Below are 19,348 nucleotides of genomic sequence, written 5' to 3' on the forward strand. Positions count from 1 at the left end.
TTTCCGCAGCGTGCTGCGTGAATCGGTACCGGTTCAAAGGTCCTCAACGTGGCTCCTGATGTTTTCTACTCTGTGAATTTGCTAGCGAAGAAAGTTTAGCGACTGTGGAGAAAACAAAGGGTAAATATGTTTTATAGTGATAATGAATACTGTTTTACTTAATGAGTTGTTAAACAAACACTCTGCAGTCCGTGTGTTTAAGGTGTTTAAGAGGTTTAGATTGAGCTAACGGACAGCATGTTTACAGGCTGTCCACGCTGTCGCCAGTCCCACCTTTGCTAACCTGCCTGTTTGTGTTTTCTTCCTAGTGAAAATGGGTGAGTTTAAGGTTCACCGTGTTCGGTTCTTCGACTACATGCCCAGTGCTATCCGAGCCATAGCGTTTAGCAGCCGGTCCGAGCGGCTGGCCGTAGCCCGGGCTGATGGAGCTGTGGAGATCTTCAACTTCGCTGACAATTACTTTCAAGAAAAGGTAACAACTCAGAGGAAGTCCAGATAACCTCCTCACATGGTCCACCTGTGTGTCTACAGTCTTCTGCTCTAGTCGGTGCTTTGTAGTAACAACTAACTGGCAGCACTTTGATCAATAAAGTTATAAGAACGGTGAACATTAAAACTAACAACATTTTAACTGTGTTACATGTATGCCTTTTTAAAGACTGCTCTATATTTCTACTTTTAAAAACTCTAGTGTCATTCTCCTTTCCACACACTTCTGAAGATAAGCGGAGAAACACTAAACTGCTTTATTTGTCAGTGGAGGTTTGCATAGCAGTGTCCTCCTATAAGAGCTGGGTTTGTGGCTTGAAGGCAGAGACTTACAGCAAGAGGTAAGATGTGCAGGAATAACCTCCAGACTTGTTTTGATTTTGATGCCCAGGTGATACCAGGACAGGACAGCAGGGCTGTTGAGGCTCTGTGTTGGGTGAACCAGCGGCTCTTCAGTGCTGGTTTGAATGGAGAGATCACAGAATATGACTTGGAGAACCTGAGGCCCAAGTACACTGTGGTGGCCTATGGAGGACCAACCTGGACCATTAGTAGCAACAACCAGGGAACAATGCTAGCGGTCAGTCAAGACATTCCTGATATTATATTCACTCTGCACCCCGTGCGCAAATTTATCCAGGAAGGTGATGTTTCCTATGTTAGAATTGAAGTATTGAGCCTCGTCTAGCCCTGATTGTTAATTGAGTGAATGTTTTGTGTGTCAGGTCGGTTGTGAGGATGGGACAGTGAAGATGTTTGAAATACTGGAGGAGAGGATTCAGTTTCAAAGAAACCTTGACAGGCAGAAAGGTAAGAGAACAAGCTCATTCAGTGGTATTTTTGCTTTTCAGCTGACAGTAATATTCATAAATCTACACCTGTGCTTGTAGTTACTTACCACAACTATGTGCATATTATATTTAATTGCAATTATGTGTCCTGCAACGCACTTATTATTTGACTTGACCAGTGTCCAATATCTGCTCCTCAAGGTCGTATTATATCTCTGTCCTGGCATCCCTCTGGCACACTGATTGCTGCTGGTATGATGGACATGATCAGAATCTTTGATGCTGAGACAGGTAAGCAGACAGAACTCAAGTATGAGGTGATTTATCACAGAGCCAACGATCGGTAAAAATATTCAAATTATACCTCAGAAGGTGAATGTGGTGTCTGTTAACCATAAACTCCATGTATTCTCTAAATATCCCCCAACGATATAATTGTGACGTTTCAGTTTCTGCTTTTGCTTTTGCTGATTTCAGGCCACGCCACACACAGACTACTGGTGGAGAGAGGTGTTGGATCATCCAAGAGTAAAGAGGTGGTGGTTTGGAGCGTTGCCTTCCTGTCTGACCACACCATCATTAGCGGTGATTCTGCAGGAAAGGTCCAGATCTGGGACGGATTCACAGGAACTCTGATCAGAACTCACCTAGTTACAAAGTGGGATGTTCTGGCTCTTTCTGTTTCACCGGTAAACACATTACACAACTTCTAAGCAGCTTAAGGTACACAACCCTATTAGTGATGTTAAACTTTCTAAATATTCAACAGGATGAGAGCAGTCTCATAGCTGGGACATCAGAAGGCACCGTCATCCAATTCCAGTTCCTCTCCTCCACTGTGGGCCAGCAGGATAAGGAGTGGGTCCGAACTAGGACTTTTAAAAACCATTCACATGATGTGAGGGCACTTGCCCACACTGAGACTGCTGTGGTTTCTGGAGGTCAGTGTGAAATCTGCTGTTGGTTTTTTATTGATATATATACACAGTGGGACCCAAAAGTCTGAGACCACTTCTCCATTCAAGTAAATGGAAATATACTGTATGTTTATCTAACTATAAATGGAGAAATTTCTGTCTGTATTTCAATTTTCTCAACAACTGCTCATACGATCACGTATATACATGAATTCTGAATTAAAGTTCATAGCCATAGAATTTTTGATGGCCAGTTCAACTATTAAGAAGTGACATTCCTGAATATCATTAAATTAGCCCATATTTTAGTTTTTTGTCATTCGGTTTAGTTTTTCAGTCTGTTCCAGAATGAAATATCGCTACCCATACTATTGGATGGGTTGCCGTACAAATTGGTACAAATGTTCACGTTCCCCTCAGGATGAATTGTAATAACTGTGACATGATACTCTGATAACTGATCCCATAACTCTATTGCTGAATCATCTGGTCAAATTTTTTATTTTTTTTAGCAATCATTAGCATACCACCATACTAAACTGAGATGGTGAACTTGATAAATGTTACACCTGCTAAACATCAGCATGTTGGTATTATTGTTAACATATTGCCATGCTAGCGTTAGCATTGAGTACAGCTTCACAGAATGCTTGTTTACACTATTGTCAGCAGCAACTGCTTTATGTACATGTCGGAGCTGTTTGGGTTTGTTCTTCATCAAGCCATGACTATAGATTCTAAGGCTGCGTTCTGACCAACAAAAGCACTGTGTGCAAAATCAGGTCCTTCTGATTCATTTCAACAAGACCACAATAGGGTTTCAGCAGAAAAGTTGAACCTGGCTCAACTTTTGCAATGATGTAATCCAATGTCATGCAACAATACCTCAGTTAATCAAATATGTAGAAGCACTTATTTCACTTATTAATTCAGACACCCTGTATGTTATAATAGATGCCTGCTTTTAGTCCAAAATGTTGAAACATGTACTGTGTAATATATTATACAGTCATCTTAAATGTAATCTTGTTATATGACAAGTTGAAGGTGAAGATGCTGTTTTGATCTTTGTGCTCAGGTATGGACACTCAGCTGGTAGTGCGACCCCTGTTGGACAAAGTGGAGAAGAACACCCAAGAGTCATCACTACGCAAAATAGCTTTCCCACATGTGAGTACATTTCAACATATCAACAAATTATTATTAGAGTTCAAGAGGAATATTTGAAAAGGGCTTTAATCTTATTCTTTGTGTCATGTTTTGTACTAACCGCAAATAAATGTAAGACGTAATGTAATTTTTTGTTTTTTAAATAGTTTAAAATGATTTAATATGTACATGAGAACACCTGTAAGTAGATCATGACTCATGGTAACATGTTAACTACTTGTCTGTCTTCCATATAGAGAAGTCTGGTGTGTTGTGCAAAGAAAGCAGGACTGCTGCTCTTCCAGTTCCCTGAACATTTAGAGCTGTGGAGATTAGGGGAGAGCGAAGGACATGGTGAAGAAAACACACACACACACACGCCCACAAAGACATAGTATAATGCAGAACATTGCAAGCAGTAAAAGTGATGGTGAAAACTACATAAACAGGAAAAGCATTTGTTAAAAGGGAACTCTATCTGACTGAACAGTTGTTACAGTGAAATAATTGTGCTAGTTCGTACTGTGTGTTAACAGGGAAGCCTGGTGACAGTCTCCCTGTGAAGAGGAAACCAGAGAAGCTGATCCATCTGAAGCGGAAGGTGTGCACTCAATGTGTCGTGTCTGTCTTTGTTTTACATTATAGAAACCTGATGTCAGTGGAAGCTTAACTCTGCTGTAACCATCCGTGTTAGAAAATAACTGGCTATTATTTTCAGTGATATCAAGGCTTTTATTCTGAAAAGGTGGTGTGTATTTGTGTAATGTTTACTGTGATAGCCATAGTGGAAGTCAACATAACTTGTCTTAACTTTGTACTTGGTTGGTTGATTGAAAACAGTGGAGTATTTAACTAAAGAGCTAGAGGTTGCTAAACAGAGCGAACCAGAGCTAAAAAGAAAGTAAATGTTGACAAAAACACGACCCCAACTGAATGGTAATATTACTGTGTGTCAGCTGTCTGCTAACACATTCATCATAACAACTTTGTACTTTGATAACATGTCAACATTATGTTCTCAGCTTGTTCTCCTGCCCCCAAGTGGCTATAATCAGTTACTGCAGCTTTTACCAAACCTTAACCATGTAGTATTTGTTTTTGTGCACATAATCTTTCTTTAACCTTAACAGCATAGGTTATTTTTTCACTTAATTTAAGACTTTGGTCTCTATTATTATTATTGTGAAATTCAACATTATTTGTAGATCTGCAGTTCTCAAGAAGGTCCATATTAATGTCACATGACATTGTTGCCTTTGGCTGTTTTGTGCCTGTTTATTTTATCTTTGACTTTAGAGAATATTGAAACAAAAAGCCGACTGTGTGCTGATTTCTGCAGGGAGAGGATCATATCTGCTGCAGTGCTTTGTCTCCATGTGGAGGCTGGATAGCGTACACAACTGTCTCCAGTGTCCGTCTCTACAGAGTGCAGTACAGCAACAACAACATCAGCATCACCAAGGTGGGCTCCTCAACACTGATCCTGCTGCTCCCTACATACAGACTGTCTATAGGTAATGAATGAGGATCATGAAGCTCACCCCTCTGTCTCCTTTCTCTTCCTTCCAGGTTTCCAAACTCCCCAAGGACCTTCGTTCGGCCCAGCAGCTCTGCTTCTCCTCTGACTCCTCCAAACTCTTTGCTTCCTCCAGCCAGTCTTCAGTCATCGTGGTTGCCCTCAGCCAGACGGACTGCAAATACCTTCATACCCTCAAACCCAAGCCAGGTAAATCAGGGTCCAGGTTCCTCAGTGCTCATGGGATTTTCTGGAACACTGTAGAACCGTGAGCAGCACATTTAGGGATGGGGTTGGATGACATTTTATAGAATCAGAACCCAGTTACGAATCAGCTTATTGGATTCAAATCCTTTTGAATGCTGAATCTTGTAGTGTGTTTGATGGGGAAAGACATCTATTTCACTCAGTACAATAACAAAACAGACTTCAACTTTGATATTTAAGAATCTAGCGTATTCTAACTATGATAATAATACAATTCATTTGACAATTAATAGTGATTATATGATTTAGGGACCCATTACCAGTCAAGCATGACACCGACAGTGAGAGAAACATAAACCAGAGATTCTGCTGTGCTGAGGGGTTGAAGAGCTTTGACCACATGTTTAGTTACTGCTCTGTGACTAACTGTGTCCTGACTGGGGCGTGTGTGTGTGTATGTGTGCTGCAGCTGCAGAGAACACGGAGACTTAAGTAAAAACAAACAAACAGTGAAAATAATATTAATTCCTCTCTGTCAGTATCATATAAATAAATAAATTGCTCATTTTATCATGCTCAATAAGAGATTTGTAGGCCACAGATTTTAATTAATTGGGGTATTTTGCCAACTTGGAACAGGCTTTCTGAACCCCTCCACACTGACAGTCAAGAATGATCTTTTATTTTTTGATCATATGATGCCTTTTTTTTTTAGATGGAATCAGTAGAGACAGACATGAAATTCAGGAACAAAGTAGGGAAATTACATGCAGCAAATCACTCAATCAATAAGACTTTATACGTATACACATACCCATTTACACACAGAACAATAAATGATGAAAAGTAATAAACAAAAACAATAAAAAAAAAAAATAAGATAACAGGAAGTGAGGAAACACTGTCATGAGTCTCATAAATTGTCGCTAAGGAAACACTGAAGACTGGAAAGCAAAGATAACGATAGAGTGATTAAGTTAAAATAATAAAATACTTAAGCAGAGGACCTGTGTTAAGGTAGGATATTAAAAATCAAATAAAGATGAAGATAAAATAATAAAATGCTAAAAGAAAGGAAATGTTTGGAAGTGAGTAAAACCAGAATTAAAAGTAGTATTAATTAAAAGAGTATTAATCATACTATATATATATAAAATCATAGAATAAAAGGATGAACCAGTAAAAGAGCTTGCTTTTAAAAATATCAACAGTGTTCCGGCCAGCTGGGAGTAAGACTGGGGACACGCTGCTCAAGCCATTTGAGCCCATCTGATGTGCTTTGACTGTCAAGTCTGTAGAAACAAAGGTCACTGTATAGTAATAAACCAGGATCCATGAATTCTGGATGACCACAGGATGTATATCTAAGCATTAATATGGCTGACACATGTCCAGTGTGTACAGGAGGGGGAGAGGTGATGAAGCATTGGAGCAGCAGCCTGTAGATCTGTGAGGAGGAATGTGTTTTGTGAACTGGTGAAGGGACTTTGTGACATTAAAATGAGGTGTTAAGATGAGTTTTGATACCGTGAGAAATCAAATGTTCTTTTAATGGAAGCACTTTGGTTTGATTAGGCTGAGACACTCACAAGGATCTAGTCAGACAAACCATACCTACGTACATACCTGTGGGTTTTTAAGACCTTTAATGATGATGATTTCACTAATGTCCAAGAGATTTTCCCAAACAGGTATGAGTATTGCATTTCTGTAAAAGCATAATGAGTCTGACCAAAATGGCAAACTACCAATGACACTGACTAAAAGTCTAAAGTTACAACACAGACACACACACATACATATACACACACACCACTAAACAGCTTTCTATCTGTACAGTGTATAACCAGTGTGTCTGTGTTTGACGTCCAGGCTCCAGACAGCCAGTCCACCTGCTGTTTGCCAGTGATGATGGCAAGTGGCTCGCTACAGCAAACACAGGCTGTGAGATCCATGTCTACAACCTTGACAAACACAAGGTTTGTTTGAACGCTGATTTTCCTCCTGTAGTCTTTGTCATTTCTTGTGGTTTTGGCTACAGTTCAAATGTAACCCATTAACAGTAAACATCTAATGTCTCTGTTTGCAGCTTCATTGTACAGTTCCAGTGTACAGCTCCTGTCCCACTGCCATCGCCATCCACCCAGTGACCAGCAACCTCGTTGTGGTACACGCCGACCAGCAGGTAAACCACCGCATCAGGTTTTGTCCAACTTCATGTTATCTTATAATGATTGTTATGGCCTCTCTATAACCAGAACTACAGGCTCAAACTGGAGATCGGAACATATAAAAGGACACCAGACAAAGATGCCAAATCAAGAATGCATTTATTTTAAACATAGCAAAAGTGTAATCTCCTCAACAAAACTAGAGGAGTCAGAGGAGGGGTGGAGATCCTGGCCAAAAAGAACAAAAGAAGGGTAGGCTGCTGAGCCAGCCGCGCCATGTGCTGTAGCACTCGGCGACTCCCCTCTAAACTACCAAACCAACACAAAAACCAATAACTGAACTACTGGCGATCTCCAACCCGATACCTATAATAAGAAACAAAAAACAACAAAAACCAGCACTCTGGCACATGCTGGAGAACAAGGACCAGGTTGGGAGGAGATTGCACTCCCAAGCCCTTGGTGGATAGGTTGCAAATGTGATTTCAGACAGATAAGGAGGAAATTAATTTTATTAGAAACCTGTGTCTGTCTCAGTAACAAACTCTCATGAGATCTCTCAGCACAGATCTCTTCTCTCTGTCGGTTCTGGTTTCACTGCTGCAGTAGAGCTGCCGACGCTTTCCAACCACAGAAGTTTAGAGGGATCTATATGTGCAACCATGAGTTAGAGTTAAAACTTTTATTTCTTTGCATACTAATACTATTATTGTTATTATTATTGAACTGTTTTTGGCAGGAAAACACAGTATTAGACTGATATCATCTTGTACAACAAACAATCATGACCACGCCCACTTAAGAGACAGGAAGTGTTTACCATTGCTGCTTGTAATGCTTCATCTTATATTATAGAGGATCTTTAATAATAGTGATTGTTATGATAATGATAATAATAATGAACTGCCTGCTCTGCTGCAACAGTAAAAGACATACACAACATAAAGTTTCTCAAAGATAATGAGACAGACGCATTCTACAGATCTCATTACTGTGTGTGTGTGTGTGTGTTGCAGATCTTTGAATACTCTCTGGTGAAGAAGGAGTACACAGAGTGGAGTCGGAAGCTGCAGAAACGAGGCCTGCATTCCCTGTGGCTGGAGAGGGACACACCCGTCACCCACATCACCTTCAATCCCAGAGACCCTGCTCACATCATTCTGCATGACATGTTCATGTTCTGCATCATCGACCAGAGTCTGGTATGTGAGCATTCACACTCACTGAGCACTTCATTAGGAACACCACACTAACACTGGGTAGTTCCTCTCTGTGCTCTCAAACAGCCTCAGTTCTTCATGTCGTGGATTAAACAAGACGTTGAAACTTTCCTCTGACTCTCTGCTCCATGTTGACATGACTGCATCACATCATTTCTGCTGATTTGTCAGCTGCACATTCATGCTGCCAATCTCCTGTTGTACCACATCACAAAGGTGTTCTACACTGTAGCTGTATTTGTGTCTCTGTGTTTCCACATGCAGCCCCTCCCTGAAGCAAAGACTCTGCTCTACAATCAGATGACACTGAAGAGTGTTCCCGAGCCAGAGAGAATTAGACACAGCCACGCTTTTAAGATCTGCAAGAATTTCCAGGTACAATCATCACACTGAGCACAGTGGAGCTTTACTTCAATTGGTGCGCTGCTTCTAAGCCGGTATCAACTGAAAACAGCATAAACGGTGCAGGAGACTGTTAAGTCTATATTTAAGTCTATAATTTCCCTTCATCTCACTGATGTTTTCTGTTCTCTTGATCTGTGCCACAGCACCTCATGTGTGTGAGTTTATTGGAGGACCACTCTCTGGTTGTGGTGGAGCGCCCCCTGCTGGACATCATGTCTCAGCTGCCTGCACCAGTCAGGCAGAAGAAGTTTGCCACATAAATGAACTGAAGCAGGTTGCTCTGAGGGCGTCTCAGCCCCGATGTTCATACCAGAGGAAAGGATCATTACCTCGACGTGTCAACTCACTTTAACACTGACTTCCAAAATGTGTGGCCACTTTGTAAAAAACTTTTGATAAAGTAATAAATAGAATTTACTGTCTCGTTTGACTGAGAAGTGTTTGCTGTTTTCTGCTCTCACACCAGTGAATAGAACTTCATTACACTGCATTAATGGACATGCTCCTGTTCTTCCTATGTGGGAGTGAGTTTGTTGCAAATGACCTGCAAAAGTACAGACTTATTCAGTTAGCTGGGTCAAGAGTTTTTAGGGTGAACATGTATGAAGTCATTTTCAGATACAAATGACTCCTTTTTTTTAGTCAGGACTGGTCTCACTGGTTAGTCACAATATATAATGAACTGACTGCAAATTGAATCTAACTGAAACACTGTGCTGTTATAATAGCGATACACCAAGGTGCAGCGCACCTGGCTTTCTTTGGGAGATGCACTGTGATTGGTTTATTAGATGCTACGCCCCAAAACACTCCCATGAATAATTAAGAGACTAATTACCTTTTGAACCATGCTCCTAGAGAAGTGACTTTTTTCTCTGTTAAAATAGCAAAAGTGACATGGACACACCCTAAATGCACTTATGCTGTAGACCATGCGCTTTGGGTCATTAAAATAGAGACCTTGGATTTTACCATGTTATCCGTGTCATTTTCTTTATCGTGTGTGATTCGATGTCCTCATAATGTCAAATAAACTGAAACTAACACCTGTTAGGGAGAAAATCTATCTTGTCGATGGTTGAGACTTTCAGAGAAGGAAGACCCCTGGAGCCCTGGATGTCTTATGCTGAAGATGTTTATTGAGCTCAGCCAAGGAGAACGGAGGAATCATCAATACAAGCAAATATGCATGATGTCACCTCAATTCTAACAAGAGTCCCTGTGTCTTTCCTTTAAGTAGCCCTAAAGAATGCCAAAGATAGTCTGTTCTCCATATTTGGTATAATATCTCAAAGGAATGGGGAGTGAGGGATGTGTGATCAGTCTATTGGTTCATTAACCATAAACAACACAACTGATTTACGCTCGCCCAGGTGCAAGTCATAGAATGCCAACCAGTTGTTGCTGGACATCCAAGGTCGTGCTCTGCTGTCTTAACTCCCTCAGTATCTGCAGGAACTCACGTCTCCTCCAGAAAACAGAGCTTAGTATCAGTGTCAGGCTGACCAACAGAGTTCAGGCTGACCCTTTTCGAACCTCAAGCAATCAGGAATACTGAGCTTAGAATCAGAATTTCCCTCACAACACCCATCGACATGAAAACCTGCAGGTCTGTACAACTAGACCAGGAACCTACAAATCCTGAATACCCCACAGTCACACTTCCCAGAGCAGCTGCCAACCTAAACACACTTTACATAATCAAATTACCAAAAACCCATTGACATTGTGATACTGAGGCTCCTGGACCTTTCTTGCACATTCCAATAAAAGCTTTGAGAATAAAAACACACAGAAGACATGTTTTCTTTAACATCCATTTCTTTATTTGGCTTCAAAGAAGCTTAACTCTGAAGTCTTTATTAGACTAATAAAGTCCCACTGGGACGAAACCTACAAGATACATAAATAAATAGTCTTCATCCACTCATGAGCATTTAAACCCTTCACTCATTCAAACATTTCATAGGCAAAACAAACCAAATAAATAGATAATTATTCACATATTATTAGCACTTAAATATTACTCTACAGAACTATACAATAGCCATTTTCCTCGATGACAAAGCCATCAGTATGAAAACAAGTACATTGTAAAATACCCAGTTTACATTAGCTGCATTATGCATAGGTGTAAACAAGTCAATAAAGAGCGAACAGGGTCTACACAGACCTACAAAACACAAATGATAGATGCATCAATTATGATGCTGTCATTATGACAATAAATAGGCCCATAAACACAGGCTGCTAAATGATCCCTTAAACTCCCATCAGAGAGCATGTTGCACCATGGTCTCTGACCCAACAGTCCACTGACGACGTGTGCTCACTGATCACACACTGGAGGACACGACACCCCAGAGTTACACTTCCCAGAGAACTTATTGAATTTAAAAACAAACACAAAAGAGCTGTAGAGTGCCACTGTGCCAGCAGGTCTCGCCGGGTCCCCTCTATGAGCTCTTGACTCTGACGCAGGTGCAGCCCACAGTTACCTCCACAGTGACTGGCTTCAGGTAGTATTTGTCTTCGTCACAGCAGAGCTCCTTCTTGAGAAACACCCTGCTCTGCTTTATGGGGACTGAGTTGTAGTTGTCGCTCATCTGTGGCGGAGCCTTGTCGCGGATCAGGATGCATCCTGAGCACAGGCACTGAGCCTCGGCATAGGTGGAGGGAAAGTGATCCTTCTTAGTCACGAGTCTGGAGAGGAACAGGAAGACCCACAGTTGTGACATCATAATAAACTTATGCAGATTTTTTTTTTTACATCAACAAATAAAATAAATCAATGCACAATGTAATCTTCCTTTTTAACTTTTGCTCTTTTGTTTAAACCCTTGAAACCAGTTACTTAAATGGAACCAGGGCTTTAGAGGAACTTCTAACATCAACATAGACGATCTGAAATGTGACCCCAACAAACCAAAGAAGATTAGACTCACTGGTTTAATATTTAACCATGTGTTCATAGTTTATAAACATAATCATCTCATTTTGATTAATAACTAGTCAATAAGGGTGATAGAATAAAAAGTACAGTATTCTCCTCTGAAGTGTAGTGGAACATATGTTTAAAGCAACAAGTACCTTTAGTTATAGTCCATCACTGCTGCTCTGTACATGACAATGTGTCTGTGTTTAATTAACCCACTACAAACTGACACACAGCAAACCTGCAGTCTGGCAGCACACGATCATTCTGGTTGGTAATACAACTTCTATTTATAGTGTGCTGCTGCTGCTGTGTCATGTTAGATGACACTGAGATTTTCAGGGGACACAATGCACAACATGTTTCTTTTTTTCAGTGACCCCAAAAAAGGTTAAACCAGCCACTGATCTTGCTTATGATCAGTGGCAAGAATCCAATCAAAAAAATTGAATCACAAAGTTTGCAAAACTTTTAGATTTTCTTACAATTAAATACAATTAAATTCCAAACTGAGTTGCTAAAGATGAGAACTATGAAGGACCAAGGAAAAGTAATTAAGCATTTCCTTAATTTCATGTTTTAATAGGCATTAAAAATAGGAATTGTAAAAAGAATTTATAAGCAATGCTATACAATCCTAAATGGCCACGGGATGTTACGAGCTCACTGATTGGTTGGAGAGCTAACCAGTGGGTTTTACCAACACTGACGGCCCAGAGTGTCACAGACAGGCTAAAAGGAGAAGCTAAATGACTAAGCTAATCGATTACTTAGTTATTTATTCCCATTTTTTACTGCCTTTTCAAATTATTTTTCAAATTTGTTCATGAATGAATACATTTATTCCTAAATGGTTTATGTAATCAGAATTTTATGCTGTTTTTTTAATCTGAAGTATTTATTGATGGATTAAAAATTCATTCATAAATTCTTTTTACAATTCCTTTAATGCCTATTAAAATGCTTTATTACTTTTCCTGTGGCACTCCCGGTCCTCCACAGCGAGCAGGAGGTCGGAGGAGGAGTTTGGCGCGTCACTGGGACTTCAGAGAGGCCGACAGCAAGTAAACAGGAAACACGTTCTCCAACCACAGATTAGAGGTATTGGCACTTTTGTGAAGCAATCCGCGTCTTTCCCGACGGGTATGTGCCAACACTGATGCAGTCACTGGATGCAGACGGGACTTTCCCTTTCCTGGAGCGGGCGTGGTGCCCACGAGCGCGGATGTTGTTACGTTGACACATGTTATGAACTCTACACAATGCAGCCTGATGATTATGAGACCGGAGGTGCACATACTCACCTGCCGTCATTTAATCACTGAGCCAAAGCCATAGCGCTGAGTGATGTCTGATTTTTTTGGCTGCACCTCTGCTTCGAATGCCAACATTCAGGATGGATTGGTTTTCACTTTATAACAGTGTTTCCATTATTTTAACCTGATGTAATTTAAATTCTATTATAAAGTTTTCAAATGATAAAATATTTGAAAACTTTATAATAGAATTTAAATAACATGTTAATTTATGCTGCGACCACTGCTGCTGTTCTTATCCATTCAAATTGTTTTTCAGATTCTATAAATTATTCACGAATTAATACATTTAATCCATTTTAAAATCTTTATTTAGTTTTTATTAAGTATTTATCGATGGATTAAAAGTTAATTTATAAATCATTTTTTACAATTCCTATTTTAATACCTATCAAAATACAAAATTATTATTATTATCATTATAAAAACCAGACTGACAGTGCTTGAATACAACAGTATATATAGTTGTTAACGGTCTCTCTCCCGAAATAGTTCTCTTAGTTCTCTCCTCTCTCTCTCTCTCTCTCTCTCTCTCTCTCTCTCTCTCTTCACATCTGGTAAGTAACAAACACGTATCACCATGTCTGGCCATTTTTATATTTTCAGATGTTTGGCAGTTAAATCCATTCAATCATGTATTAGATTTAATTAATGACCCAATTAAGCGGGTTAACCTTTTAAAGTCACTGATTCCATCCTTGTATCTTAAAAGTTTTAAATTAGTGTTTTCTTTCTTTTTTGTTTTTATTCCCAGTGTGGTACTTACACGTATCTCCATGGGGACACGGATCTGTCGCTGATGTGCTGAGGCAGCTGCTGCTCGTAAAGCGCCAGGGGACAAGAGGAAGGCGTGTCGGCTGCCGCGGCACTCAAGGGCTCCGGAGGCTGCGGGTAGTGGCTCATCAGCTTCCTATTCGCCGCATCGCTCAGCTCGTGGTCCTCGTAGCACTTGTGCATCTTGCAGGCCCACACGGGCACGAGGAAAAGTAAAAAGGTGACAACCTGTGGAGGCACACAGACGCAGCTGAAGTGATGGGGGAGCAAAGACCGGCGCGAGCAGCTGTCCTGTTCCTGACTGTGTCTTACTCACCTGCTTCATGTCCATCCGGTCTCTGTTTCTCTGTCTCCTCTGACTGACTGACTGTCAACAAGGGGATCCGCTTTGCTTTAATCATGCTCACCGTGCAGCCTATTTATTGTCAGCTGGTGCAGCCTACCTGGGAAAACATGAGGAAATGGAGAGGGCAATTAGTTTCCTGGACTTCCTCTTTCGTGAGGTGAAAGTGGCCTGCCAGAGGTAGGTGTGAGGGGTATTCATGTGATGTCATAGGTATGCTGACAGCTCAGCCCAGGACTTTTCTACACACACACACACACACACACACACACATACAAACACACACACACAAACACACACACACAAGGAAGATGTTGTCAGACAGTGTGTTGAAACTGCTGCTGAAGAGAACGCACCCTTTAGATTCACTGTGTAAGTGACTGTGTAGGCTACTGTTATGTCTATTGATAGCCTATTTACATCAGTTTAGTCTTCTAGTTCAGTTTAGTCTTTCATACACCACTGGTTCTACAACACCTCCATTTTTCCAGGTTTTATTGATATCAGCTCAAGTCCAGTGAAGAACCTTGAATGGTACAAAGTAAGTGATAAACTGCCCAAAGTAAAAAAGAAAAAAAGCAGTAGAAGTAAATGAAGGTAGTTCATGCAAAAAATATCCTACAGGTTGATGATGCTGTTGCTGACTAGGACAATACTGTACTGCAGGTATAGTAAGAATGGAGAAAAACAGACCAGTTACAGAGGAGAACAGACTGGTTAGTCAGGGCTTGAAGATAATGACATAAAACATTAGAAGAACAGAACCAGAGGCTGGTGTGAGCTGGTATGGGGTGAACTGGACTGAAGGTGAGAGCAAAGAAACCTGCAAGTGCAAAAAAAAATCTGTGGGAACTTCTGCAACAGTGTTGGGACCAACCCCCTGAATAATGTTTCATTTTAATAGTAGAAAGAAGCCACAAGTGAATTTAGCTGCTGGATGAGTGAAAACTGAACATGATTCAATGTTTCCTTGTTTTTAAAATCTCAGTTTTTTTTTTCATTTGTTTTGTGATTTAATTTCAGAAACACAGAGACATTGAATTATGTCAATTTAAATAACAGATGGAAAAATGGGCGTGTTCTGAAACTGACTGAAACTATTATTGCTATTTATGAAGAGGCTGTATGTTGTTTTTTTAGGGTTAAGGGTTAGGCATGTAATGGTTTAAGTAAAGTAAATCTCCCTGGAATCAATCATGTAAATCATGTTTTTGAAATTATATTGGTACATACAGTATTTTAATACACTTATTTGACTGAGACAAATATTGTAATTTATGTGTTTGTACATTCATGTCTTCACTTCACTCACCCGTTACCTGTTTATTTCAAACTTTATGTGTACTATTCATTTGTGTATTTATTTCAGAACAAAATTAATCTTTATTTGCTTATACTTCATGTTTCAGAACTCTCAGAAATAATAATAATAATGATAAGTGTAAAAAAGAATACAAAGTGTCTTTTATATGTACGGTATGTTTTACATAGCCTTTTTTAGATAAATTAAATCTATAAATATGTAAAAACTTTTCGTCTCACTTCCCAGAGAGTTGCGTAAAATTGAGAAACTTGAGGATGAGAAATTCCAGGTCAGTGGAGCCGTGTCTGGTAACACAACTTGCTTGAATACAGGACTGAATCCCAACTGAATCCCAACAACTATGTCTACATTTTGAGAAAGAATTATTTGTCTCCTTTTTACGGTTTGGCTGTGAGCTCGAGTTAAAAATAAAAATAAAGGTTATTTTTTACTGCTTCACGCACTCTAGCCAACTGACGCTGTCACTCTAACTTTGAAGAAAAAGTGATTTGCACTCCTCCTTTGAGTGCTCATAGTTTGAAAAGTTTACATGTTATGTAAAAACAGTTCAAGTGTTTTTGAGAGAGCAGAAGTTTTCCTCCGTTTTATAGTTTGAATCACATTTCTACGTGCAGGTATGAGAGAGCTGGGTGACTCAGAAAAAAGGTGAAATTTTGTAGAAAAAAGGTGAAATTTTGTGGGTTTTTAAAGAAAATTCCAATGCATTCCTAATGCATTATTTATTCCCAGTATTTTGGGAATAACTTTGGGAAAAATTGGAATTTTAACACCAAAAGTCATAGCACCTCTTTCGGGATCAAGACGCACGTTTTGATGTATATATTACCGGGGTTTTCTCAAAGCTGCGGGACGAGTTACGCGCCAAAATTTGGCGGAAGAATAATAATAAACCCGAAGGAATATTAATAGATGCCTCGGGGTGAGCACCCGTGGCACTAATAAATGTTTTTATAGATCCATTGAATAATTTTGCCAAATCAGTCTGTTCATGTGTCACTATGGATTTAAAACAGAGCTTCTAACAGAGGAGAGTTTGTCACACTAAATACACATGACATAATGACATTATAGCTTAACAAAGACTCTTTAATCCCCACAGGATTTAAGGAATAACACAAGGAGACTTGGTGATTGCAATTGCAAATAAAAGGCAGCTACCTACATAGGCTTCATATCTAGTCCCAAAAATGTAACTACACCTTTAGGCTACAGCAGCTGTGGAGAAACCACATGGAAACATGGGAAGTGTGATTGGTCAGCTTCAGCTGCGTAGTGTTTTCTTCTTCGAGTTTCTGATGTTGAGATGGAAGACAATGTTAAACAGATTGAAAAAAACAGTCAAACACAGTCATTCACTCCCAATATTTTCACTTTTCACGCAGGCCAACTACATTAATAAATAAATAAATATCACATAAATAAATAAATAAATAATTACATACAGTAGCCTACTTAAGAAAATAGGAAGTAAATGAGAGTCCAAACTTAACTTATTGCAATGCACTGCTTGTGCACTGTTGGAAATAGAACAGGCAGCAGAGTTTGTAAACTAATATTTGTAACTTTTCTCTGCCGCCAAACATGGTTTCTTGCCAGGAGTGGGTGGTGGTGATTGTTGCATGTCAAGAGCTTCAGCCATTGTTCCATTCACAAGACAAGAGGTTATAATACGTCCCCTCAGCAGCGCTATGTCTTCACGGCAGATCGGAGGCTACAGTGAGTCGCTATCGGAAAGTGACGAGATGGGCCAGGGCTAGCTGATTAGCATGCTAACTTGAGTAGAAGAAAAGATGTGATGGAGACGAGTCGACACTGACGTTACTTTCCACCTCGGCTGACAGCTGTTGGTGAGTAAATGAATGAAGTTTGATGCTGAACGCATGTTTCTTCCACACTGGTAAGTAAACAGCTGTTAATGCTAACGCTAGCTATGTAGCAATAGCAAGCTTAAAAATAGCTCCCTTAAAATTGATTTGAAAATGTGGATTCACTGAAGAGGTAGAGGTACAATGTACTGTGGGTAATCACAGCTGCTGGAAACAAGGCTGGTGAGCATGTGAGAGAATGTGTGGATCATAAAACCAAAAACATGAGCTGCAAGATGCTAAAACAGAGTAGATAAATCCCTGTGGGTTCATCACTGTGACCTGTCATATTACACTTTTCTTATAGTTTTTTCTTAAATTAAGAAAACAGACAAACATTTAAAGTCCAAAGTGATGAAGTTTAACTAAGTAGCAGACACTTCTCTTTCAATAACACTTGGCCTCTTGCACTTGTTTGTATGAGTGTGAGGCTACTTCAGCTGGTGAGAAATGAAGGGAGCTCACGGTCACAGAACCATGAAAGAAAAAAAAGATACAGCAGTTCCTGTGTGTCACGGTTGTATTAAATGTGTTTGTAGGTGAAGTTAATTTTCTACAAGAAAGAAAACTGCCTGTGTGTGTGTGTGTGTGTGTGTGCAGTGGGACATTTTTGTCTGTTAAGAGAGGGGAATGTCCTGTTATCAGTGTGTAAGGGGCATTCACTGTTAACTTTCCACTGGCCAGTCCCCTTGCAGTGCATTCAGCCTCTGCACATGTAAACACCAGTTTCTGTGTGTTTATACACAGAGCAAGGACTTCTGGGAAACTGTATCTGGCAGCAAAAGACAGTTGAGCCAACGGGATATTACTAGTCAGAAGAATAAAGAAGCTCTGATGTGCATGTCTCGCTCCACAAAACATGAAAGCTACACTCACCAAGCACTTTATTAGGAACACCTGAGTATTCAAGCTGTTATCCAATCAGCCAATCATGTGGCAGCAGTGTAATGCATAGAATCCAGCAGATACAGGTCAGCCTGGTCTGATGAAATTTGGCATCAACAGCATAAATTCATGGACCCAACCTGCCTTGTGTCAACAGACCAGGCTGCTGGTGTTGTAATGTGTGGGGAGTGTTTTCTTTTCTCACCAATCAATAATGGTCTGAGTATCACAGTGTGTCTGAGTATTGTTGTTGACTATGTTCATCCCTTCATGGCCACAGTACCATCTGCTAATGTCTACTTCCAGCAGGATAATGCTCCATGTCACAGACTGGTTTCATGAACATGACATTGAGTTCAGGGAACTTCAGTGACTGAGGCTGTTTGAGAGCAAAGAGGAACTAGACAGTGTTAGTGCGATGTTCCTGATAGTCTCTAAGACGGAGACTGTTGTTTAGAAACAAACAATGAAGACTTATTGCGAGATAATCCCTTTTTGTATATGTTTATCAGAATATGAAAACCACATTTAAGGATCACGTCAATGTCAGTTTCATTCTAGTCTTCTGTGTATTGTAGTTCAGCTGCTAGATTTTCCCCATTCAGAGTGTCTGTCTGGAGAAATGTCAGAAAAGTAAGAGCACATTTTCTAATATTTAATGCCATTGTACACTGTACTGCAGGAAGCAGGCCACTGTTACCTGGCTGAGAACCATGGCCTCAGACTGGCTGAGATACTGACTCTTGTCCTGGCCACTGGAGGTCACGTTCTGAGTCATTACAGCTAATGTAATATCACACTGATCTGATTTGGGACACATTCAGATCCAGTGTGAATTATCAGCTTATTTGAAAGCTTTACTTTCAGTTTTGTGGCACGTGCTGGAGTGATGTCACACCATCCCTGGCTTATGTACTGTAACTCTGTGGATTGTGGGTGAGTTTAAACACTTCATTCTGAGGCAGGAAATGCAACAGATGTTGACAAAGCTGTGACGATAGTCCTGTGTATGAGTTATCAAGGGGTTATTGTGAAAGTCTG

At 40.1% G+C, this 19,348-nt stretch overlaps 2 protein-coding genes across 2 annotated transcripts; one reads left to right on the top strand and one right to left on the bottom strand.

The window, feature by feature from the left end:
• Window positions 1-28: 28 nt before the first annotated feature.
• On the top strand, window positions 29-9,296 carry utp4 (UTP4, small subunit processome component). The gene is made up of 17 exons (XM_022756330.1): window positions 29-120; window positions 309-472; window positions 881-1,069; window positions 1,215-1,299; window positions 1,482-1,571; window positions 1,758-1,969; window positions 2,050-2,221; window positions 3,276-3,367; window positions 3,604-3,700; window positions 3,883-3,947; window positions 4,686-4,808; window positions 4,916-5,072; window positions 6,942-7,048; window positions 7,159-7,254; window positions 8,257-8,442; window positions 8,725-8,835; window positions 9,009-9,296. Exons 2-17 carry the CDS (start codon window positions 314-316, stop codon window positions 9,123-9,125), a joined length of 2,058 nt encoding a protein of 685 aa, XP_022612051.1. The 5' UTR covers window positions 29-120; window positions 309-313; the 3' UTR covers window positions 9,126-9,296.
• Window positions 9,297-10,720: 1,424 nt separating this feature from the next.
• LOC111229858 (interleukin-17F-like) lies at window positions 10,721-14,367 on the bottom strand. Its single transcript, XM_022756344.1, has 3 exons — window positions 14,207-14,367; window positions 13,883-14,118; window positions 10,721-11,568 (listed from the first exon to the last, which is right to left on the bottom strand). The coding sequence occupies exons 1-3, from the start codon at window positions 14,219-14,221 to the stop codon at window positions 11,322-11,324; spliced, it is 498 nt and encodes a 165-aa protein (XP_022612065.1). The 5' UTR covers window positions 14,222-14,367; the 3' UTR covers window positions 10,721-11,321.
• Between the last annotated feature and the right edge of the window lie 4,981 nt (window positions 14,368-19,348).

Source organism: Seriola dumerili, unplaced genomic scaffold, assembly GCF_002260705.1.
Source record: "Seriola dumerili isolate Sdu_G_001 unplaced genomic scaffold, Sdu_1.0 BDQW01000242.1, whole genome shotgun sequence".
Lineage (NCBI taxonomy): Eukaryota > Metazoa > Chordata > Actinopteri > Carangiformes > Carangidae > Seriola > Seriola dumerili.

Excerpts from the sequence above, each read along its gene's own strand:
- utp4 (XM_022756330.1), top strand. The coding sequence starts at position 314 with ATGGGTGAGTTTAAGGTTCACCGTGTTCGGTTCTTCGACTACATGCCC. Across the intron at positions 473-880 it reads ACAATTACTTTCAAGAAAAG|GTGATACCAGGACAGGACAG; the intron begins GTAACAACTCAG and ends TTTGATGCCCAG. Across the intron at positions 7,049-7,158 it reads ACAACCTTGACAAACACAAG|CTTCATTGTACAGTTCCAGT; the intron begins GTTTGTTTGAAC and ends CTCTGTTTGCAG.
- LOC111229858 (XM_022756344.1), bottom strand. Across the intron at positions 11,569-13,882 it reads GTGTCCCCATGGAGATACGT|ACTCGTGACTAAGAAGGATC; the intron begins GTAAGTACCACA and ends GTTCCTCTCCAG.